Source organism: Parus major, chromosome 8 (assembly GCF_001522545.3).
Source record: "Parus major isolate Abel chromosome 8, Parus_major1.1, whole genome shotgun sequence".
Lineage (NCBI taxonomy): Eukaryota > Metazoa > Chordata > Aves > Passeriformes > Paridae > Parus > Parus major.
Genome location: NC_031777.1, coordinates 28,023,071 through 28,030,960, shown reverse-complemented (window position 1 = coordinate 28,030,960; position 7,890 = coordinate 28,023,071). Strand labels below are relative to the sequence as shown.

At 44.9% G+C, this 7,890-nt stretch overlaps 1 protein-coding gene across 6 annotated transcripts in view; it reads right to left on the bottom strand.

Moving 5' to 3' along the window:
* Positions 1 to 7,890, bottom strand: part of FGGY (FGGY carbohydrate kinase domain containing) — a 202,668-nt gene that overhangs the window by 1,158 nt on the left and 193,620 nt on the right. For all 6 annotated transcript variants that reach the window (XM_015635969.2, XM_015635972.3, XM_015635971.3 and 3 more), the window contains one exon: positions 439 to 500. In XM_015635969.2, coding sequence (XP_015491455.1) covers positions 439 to 500 — 62 coding nt within the window. The remainder of the gene's footprint in view (positions 1 to 438; positions 501 to 7,890) is intronic.

The window sequence follows — 7,890 nt, the reverse complement described above, 5'->3', positions numbered from 1 at the left end:
TGTCCCGTCCTGTCCCCCTCTGTCCCCGCCTGTCCCCTCAGCGCGGACCCGCCCCCGCCGCCGCCAGGGGGAGCCCGCGCGCCGCCGCCCATGGAATCCGGGGTCCTTAAAAAAGTAACGTAAATTACCCTTAAAATATCATGTAATAGAATATAATCTTTAAAAAATGAATGGAAATAATCCTTTAAAATATAATATTAATAATCTTTAAAATATAATATAAATAATCAAGCTTTGAAAATTAAGAGAAATAATCCTTAGAAAGACAGTATGAAGAATTCTTAAAAATTTAATACACTGTGATTCTTAAAGTATCTGTATGCTAAACACTACTGCAGTCGAGCAGGGCTTTAAAGAGACACACCCCAACCTCATCTCCAGACCCCAGCTTTATCTCCCTTGAACTTGCCCAGTGGAACACACCAGGGCCAGCGTTACCTTTTATGCTCGTGGTTGGGCTGCACGACTCTCCCAATTTTCCCCATTTTCGCCATGGCCTCCTAGGAAAAGACAAACACCAACTGGAAAAGCCTGTTTTGATTTAAAATACTTTTTGACAAGAACAAGATGTTTCAAAACCAATCGGAACATTAGTGATGTATTTTGTTTCGGCTGAACAGGCCAGATGGCAGCAAATATGTTCAATCCCATTATAAAGTAGTCAAGAGAACAAAGCTCTGCAGACCCTCAGTAACCAAAATCTGCTCCTCTCTCTCACTGGGAGTCCCAGACGGAACAGACTTATCTTTTATTATTTACTCTAACCAAAGGAAATGTTAAACACTGCGTCCCCAGAGGGGAGGGTTCTCAAATAAAATGATACTGTACTTAAGATCTTGTAATCATTTTCTGAAAGTATCAGCTCCCTGCAGCAAAGGAGGACTCAAGGGTGCTCCACAAGCTAAAGGTAACCTGGGAAGGTCTGTTCTGCAGCTCACAGCTGCCCTCACATTCCAGCACAAAGGCGTAAGAGGCAAACTCTGGTCCTGCTCTGCTTTTGGCTGAAATAAAATCAGAGCTCGCAGAATCCCCTGCAGAAGGAGTCTCTGGGACAGTCACGTGTGGAAGGGAGAGGGATGAGTAATTTGGTTCCTTTCCTGATCTCTGTGAGATTCTGATTTTCCATGGATTCTCCCAAGCAATCCCACTGGAATGAGAATCACCAAAGTTAAGAGGCCTGAGCTCTCAGGATACAGCAGAGGCAGCAGAAACTCCGGGATGTCACAAGGAGAATCAAAGCAACAGCTTTTAGATGGGAAAATGTTAAAAACATTAAAGGCTGGGACTCAAGAATCAGTATGTGACTAACTCAGGGTTCAGAGTTCTTACGCAGGACCCTGAACCTGTTTTAATGCAGTGCCTAAGAATGAGGATAACCCTGGAGAACAGGCAGCCTGTGCTGCTGCTGGAACCTTCCAGCTGTCTGCTACAGCTGGATTTTTGAAAGGCATGGATGATTTTACAGGCTGGAATACCTGCTCTAGTGAAATCTGTGCTTTCCACTAATCCAGCACTTGAGAGCAGAGGATCTCACAGAACATCACAACGTGGATGAGCAATGTCAGTGTAGTGTCACCAGCCCAGGGTAGGCTCTGCCAAGGCAAAAGCATTGCCAGGTGTGCAGTCAGGACTCGACTCTGCTAAAGGTGCTGGTACACCAGCAGGGAATATTTCTGTGCTCTCAAATGCCCATTCTATTTCATACGTGCAGAGGCTGATTGTACTTTGATTCTCCAAGAAACACCCTTGAAATAACACTTGCAGAGAGATAGTGTGTTCTTTTCCCTGGGACATGTGAGCCTGCTGGCACTGAGACTCTGCACAACTGCCAGATTAAAATACTGCCATGGAAAGGCTGATATCCTTCCCAGTAAGAGAAATAGGCATTTTATTCCCTGTCCTTTAGCAGGTGACACTGACAATGCTCAAGCATTGTTCCTGTTTACAATAGTCAGTCTCTTACAACTCCCTTACACAGCCAGCTGGATTTACAGACTATCCAAAAAATGAATGAAAACTCAGAAAAAACCCCCCACAAAGTAAAAGCCAATTCCCACTGGTACAATGGCTACTGCTTTTCCATTGTGCCTTAGGGAAAACAGCCTCCTGAAACACTCTCTCACTAATGGAAGAGTCACCTTCCTTTCTGCTCCCTGCTTTACACCTCCTTTTGAACTGCCCTGGAGACACTGCACAAAAATAAACTCACAATATCTAAAATGTCTAAACAGGAAAATCTATTTTTTATCACAGGTACAAGAAGAATGAAAGGGAGGGCCAGACTTTGCATTCCCCTCTCTGTGCACACTCAGGAGCAGGACACAGCACCATTCCCAGGGTACCTTCTGCCTCTGACATGGGTGCACCACGCACTCGTGTTCTGCTTCACTCTTACAGCTTCCAGAAGCTGCTGCTTCTTTTCTGTGGGTCCCCATCATCCACCCTCTGCTAATGAGGATAATTCCCAAGTTTATCAGTTTTTCAGTTTATCAGCTAATATACTTCAGTGGTTTTAAATCTACTGGAGAAACACAGACCATTGAGAATGTACAGCATTAAAGTCTCACAGCAACCACCAGGGTTCTGTGGAATAACATGGCAAAAAAATACACAGCCAGCAATTTTCAACAACTCACCCATTCTATGTTGCTCAAAATATCCTAAATTAATTCCCTCTCTCAATTCACATTTTAGTTGTGTGTTTTTCTGTGTTTTAAAGTCAGTTTGGTCATTGTTAGCTTGAACAAAAAAACTTTACTCCCAGAGGAGAGTCTTTTCAACAATTTTCTGGGGACAAAGAGGAACAGAACATTGAAAATATGAATTTATAATGAAATGGGAAACAAAGGAACATTAGAATTGCATTACTGAATCGGATCAACCTTGTGCACTGCTCTGTCTCCAACAAAGCATTAAATATAGCAAAGTGATAATACTGCCGTTCAGAAATAGTTTGTTTGAGGGTTGACATCCAAATCCATAATTCCAGCCACCAAGGATTTCACAATCTTAATTTGAATGACGCTCTATCTTCTTTGTTTGCCAGTCTAGACAGTACAATGAATACAGTGATTTAAAACACAATGAATTCTCTCTTAAAACAAAATATTTTGTAAAATTGCTTTTTAATCATTTCTTTTCTCTCTTTCCATAAAGGCTACGCTATAAATAAACCCTGAAAGTTCGCATTTGATCATCGTTTCTAAAGGCTGGGCAAGAGGCAAGTGAAGGGTTTACACAGGAAAAAAAGAGAGGCACTGTGGAGCAGAAATAAAGGGATGCATTCATGATTTCTAACCTTTTGTTGGAGTGTCAACGCTGAGACAGATACAAGCCAGTAAACACTCTGCTCTCCATGGAGAGACCCAGCCCAGCAGGGTTATCCCTGCCCAGGGAGGGACACAGAACCAAACTCCCCAAGGCCCACCAAGATCTCAGGACAAGGTCCCATTTTGCTGCTGGGGAAGATCAGCAGCCACTCAAATCCACTTGGTCCTGGTGGCTGAATTCCAGACTCCAGCATCATCTGGGGCAGGGGATCCAACACTTGTCCAGGGCAGCCTCAACAGGCAGTGGATCCCCAAGGGAAGCCTTACTGGAACCCAGGGAAAATCCTGTCTCCTGGGGAAGCCTAACTTTGACACAGCAGCTAAAAGGTGGAAATTTCAACTGTTGTCCGTTCAATTATGGGAAGGAAAAGCTTTTTAACCCTGGGTGGGTGAAGGCACCTGGAGAAGCCCATCAGCCTGGCACAGGAGCTACAGGAGGTGCACACAAGGAATAGCTTCAGGCTGGAAGACCCATCTTCCCTGATTCCCTGCCCTTGGGATCTTCCAAGAGCTGCCTCACAAACCCCAGCACATCCCACAGGAGGAGCACACATCCCTTGGGACTGCACAGGGAGGCCAGTGAAGCCCACCTGTGGATAGAATCACAGAATCACAGAATGAGCTAGGCTGGAAGAGACCTGGGAGATCATCAAGCCCAACCTAGAACAGTCCCCAGACCGGATTTTCAGCAGTGACTCAAGGACTGATGAGGTTGAGTATTACTGAAAATTAATGGGATGTGAGCCCTTAAAGTACACAAATGAGAAATCAGATTTAGGGACATCAGCATTAGTTTAGAAAGTCAAGTAAGAAAATCCCAGTTAGGCTTTTTCTTTATTTTGAGACCTTAAAAATTGTATCCAAAGTTAAATGGATAAAGCATCCGAGCACAAATGCAACTTCCCTGCCGTGTTCTCACCACTCAGTCATTTTGGTAATCCCAAGAAATGCTTGGACTTTCACCTAAGGTAGCTATTAACAATGAAACATGCACAGATCATTTCAAGTTCTCCTGTACCATTTCAGTGGCTGAAAGCACGTGGCTGCACATGGAGCAGCAAAGCACCAAACTGGGGGGATCAGATGCTCGCACTCAGGCCAGTCTTGCCTCTCCAACATTTCTGTTCAGTTTTCCTGTCACAGATCCAGCAGCAAGAAGGAAATAATGTAAAAGTTGCCCCATTCACAACAGGCTGAAATGTAGGAACATTCTTCCTACCAGATCTGTCCCAATTCAGGATTCAGCAGGTGTTAACCTTCAAACTATCAGAGTGACTTTCCTTACACTTCTACTCCTCACAACAAATAAAACAAATTATGTTCTATGTAATAATTTTAATTGTTCTGCAGCAGTGATGAACCTCTCTCCCACTCATCTCTATTCCATACACACAAACTCAGCAAACAGATGTCTTTAGCATCATTTTAAGAAGTCCAGTGACAGATATATTTGGATTTGAGGGGCATAAATAGATTTCTTGAAATGCTGATGTTGAAGAATTACTTTTAAACTTTTATAAGAATTTTAAGTAAGCCTGCTATTTCCTTCCAGGCCTTCATTTAGGGATTATTTCTCAGCTTGGAGATGCAAAATTCATCTTATCTGTGTTTACAGGAGTTACATGAGTGTATTTCTGTAACACAGGCCTAGCAGAATATTACTTTTTAGTGGTATGTGACTGCATGAAGGAAGCATGTGATGGACCATACAAAATATTTTTCTAGTGTTCCCCCCACCACCACCTTAAATTTGTTTGAGTTATATGGGCAGATCTTGGCAGCATGCACAAAGCCCAGAATCTGTAACTCAATTCTCTGTGGGTTTCTGGATGGAGTGAGCCAAGTTTTAAAACACACTATGGATAAATATTAGAGCTGAGCAAAAAATTTCACACCTAAGACCAAAGTGTGAAAATTTGGCTTTGATTCATTTAGTGAAAAGGTGAAAAATTTCACACAAGTTTGTATTTTCCTTTTGCTCTGATCCAGCATCAATTTGTGTCTGTATCAAACCTCAGAGAGAGAGAGAGAAAGAGAGGAAGTTTCTGTCTTCTGTGCACACAAGGTACAGAGGAGGAGGCAGAAGAGGATGGAAGGATGGAGGGCTGGCAAGCAGGACACCAGCTCAGGACTTGAGTCTGTGATCCAGGAAAAGTCACTGGCCTTTGGAATCTCTCTGTCCATATGTTCAGTAACAGCACTGACCCTTCTTAGAGGAATACTTTATACATTTGTTTGTTCCACTGAGGCAGCTCAAAAGAAGCCCAACATAATTCCACCCTTCAACCATTCAACTCTGAGCTGACAGAGGCCAACTGGATGGATCCTGAGCACTGAGACAAGGTGGATTTCTGGTTCGAGCACTGAATCAGAGTCCAGAAAGTTTAAAAACATTCCTGGAATTATCTGGGATATGTAATTTACTCTTCTAATTTTCAGCTACCTCTCTCTGCAGTGGGCTGTGCCATTTCCCCAGTCTGGTTTGGCTGGGGCACAGTTTGCACACTTGAGGGGCGTCCCCAGTTTTGCTCTGTGGGTACCACATGAAGCTCCCAGCCCCACTGCACCTCCCACCCCTCACTGAAGGATGAATCACCCAACCTGTCCTGCACCACCAGAGCAGCTTTTCACTCCCTAGCACCAGAACAAATGGAAAAGAGCTCTCACAGCAGCAGAGACAAGCACAGGTAAGGCCACAGGATGACTTCTGCCCCCAGAACACCAACTTTGATTCTCTCTCAGTGTCTCCACAGTGCCCAGCCAGGCTGGCCAGCCATGGGCACAGCCCTATGAGGAGCAGAAGTGGAAGAGCAGCTGCTGGAAGGGTGCCTTGCCATGCCAGCCATGATATTAATTACTTATTCTGCAGCCCAAATTTAGAATGGGATGAGGGTCAGCTCTGATTGCCACATCATCTATCAGCTGGAAACTATGTTTGGGTCTAAGCTCCAGCCACTCTGCTACTAAATATAGGTTGGTTAGCTGTTGATTTGAGTCTGCACTCCCCCAGGTTGCCTCTGACTAGCAAATAATGAAGCAGTTTGCTTTGTGAGGGCTCTGCTGCTGGCATCTCTTCATGCCCAAAGCTGCTTGAACACAAACCTGACAGCTTAGCAGGGGTTTCAGCTTCCCTGGGCAATGGAAAGAGCCCAAGTGCTCAGCTCCTGTTTCAGCTTCACAGACTGCTGGCACTGGGCACCATGAATCAAGTCTGTGGGCACCACCCAAACAGTCTGGGGCAGGGCTTAGCTGCTCTTCCCCTGGCATGAGCCCTCCATGAAGGGACTGTTCCCTTCAGTGGCTCTTGTGAAGGTCCCAGCCCACGCTGTGGTGCTGATGCTGCAGCTGGAACACGCTCCTGACTCCAGCATCAGCTGGCACTGGCAGCACATCTCCCTCACACCCTTCTGAGGTGGAATAAGTTTAACCACATACAGCATCGCTGTTAAAATAGACTAAGAAGGTCTTTCCATTGAAACCACATGAAAATATATTGATTTAACACAGTTTTTAAGCTTGGAAATGTTATGCTGACAGGCAGCTGTGTTTAACAGAACACAAGCTCAACTGGGAGTCAGAAGAGCAAATTCCTCCATCAGCTCCTGATTCAGGGCACTGCCCAGTCAAGCCTCTCCCTGCTCATCCCTCCTGGGGATGGAACAAATTAATCCAGGGAATGCTCCTCTGCATGACCTGCAACACATTGCTTTGCTTCCCTGGCTCCCTCCTCACCCTCTGCTTACAGCATTTTTCCCAATGCTTTTAGCCTCAATTTTAGGTGGCAAAGCCTTTGGGGAAGGCAGGGCAGGTGTGTGATTCCACATGGACATAGACACCAAAAACTGAGCTGGACACAAAGCAATCCCTCCCTGCAAGGGTGGGGAGGCAGGAGGTGCCCAGAGAAGCTGTGGCTGCCCCTGGATCCCTGGAAGTGTCCAAGGCCAGGTGGAACAGGGCTTGGAGCAGCTGGGAGGGTGGAAGATGTCCCTGCCCATCCCAAGATTCTGAGGTACACCAGAGAGGGTAAAACTGAGACTGAAGACCCAGCCCCAGGGATCCTGACACTCACTGGGCACTCCATATTTAGCTGCACCACTTCCTCCAACGTGCAAAATTCAGATTTATTTGGCTGATTTAGTTCCACATCCATGATGAACATTTAGCTTTCCTCACATTTAGTCAGCAAGTTCAAACTTTTATTTGCCATCTGGCAACAGACTGGGCTTTACTGGGGGGAGGGGATAGGAAAGGGGCTTTTTTACCCTTTTTTTTTTTGCATCTGTATTTGCTTTATGAGCTATGGCTCAGGCATCATTTACACATGGGGAACTGGATCAGGTTCTCTCAATTCATTCCATATGTTCACTTATGCTGTCAAAACATTTTTTTGATCTAATTAATCCACACACGTCTCTCTGTTCATTTCCCCACTTTGGGCAGTTTCAGCATTTTGGGGGTACCTAGCTGGGACTGCCATAAAACCAACTTCTGCCTATACTTTTCTTTAGGGTTACTTCATCAAGAAAGCAAAAGTATTTGCAATATTTCACTTTTCTTCATT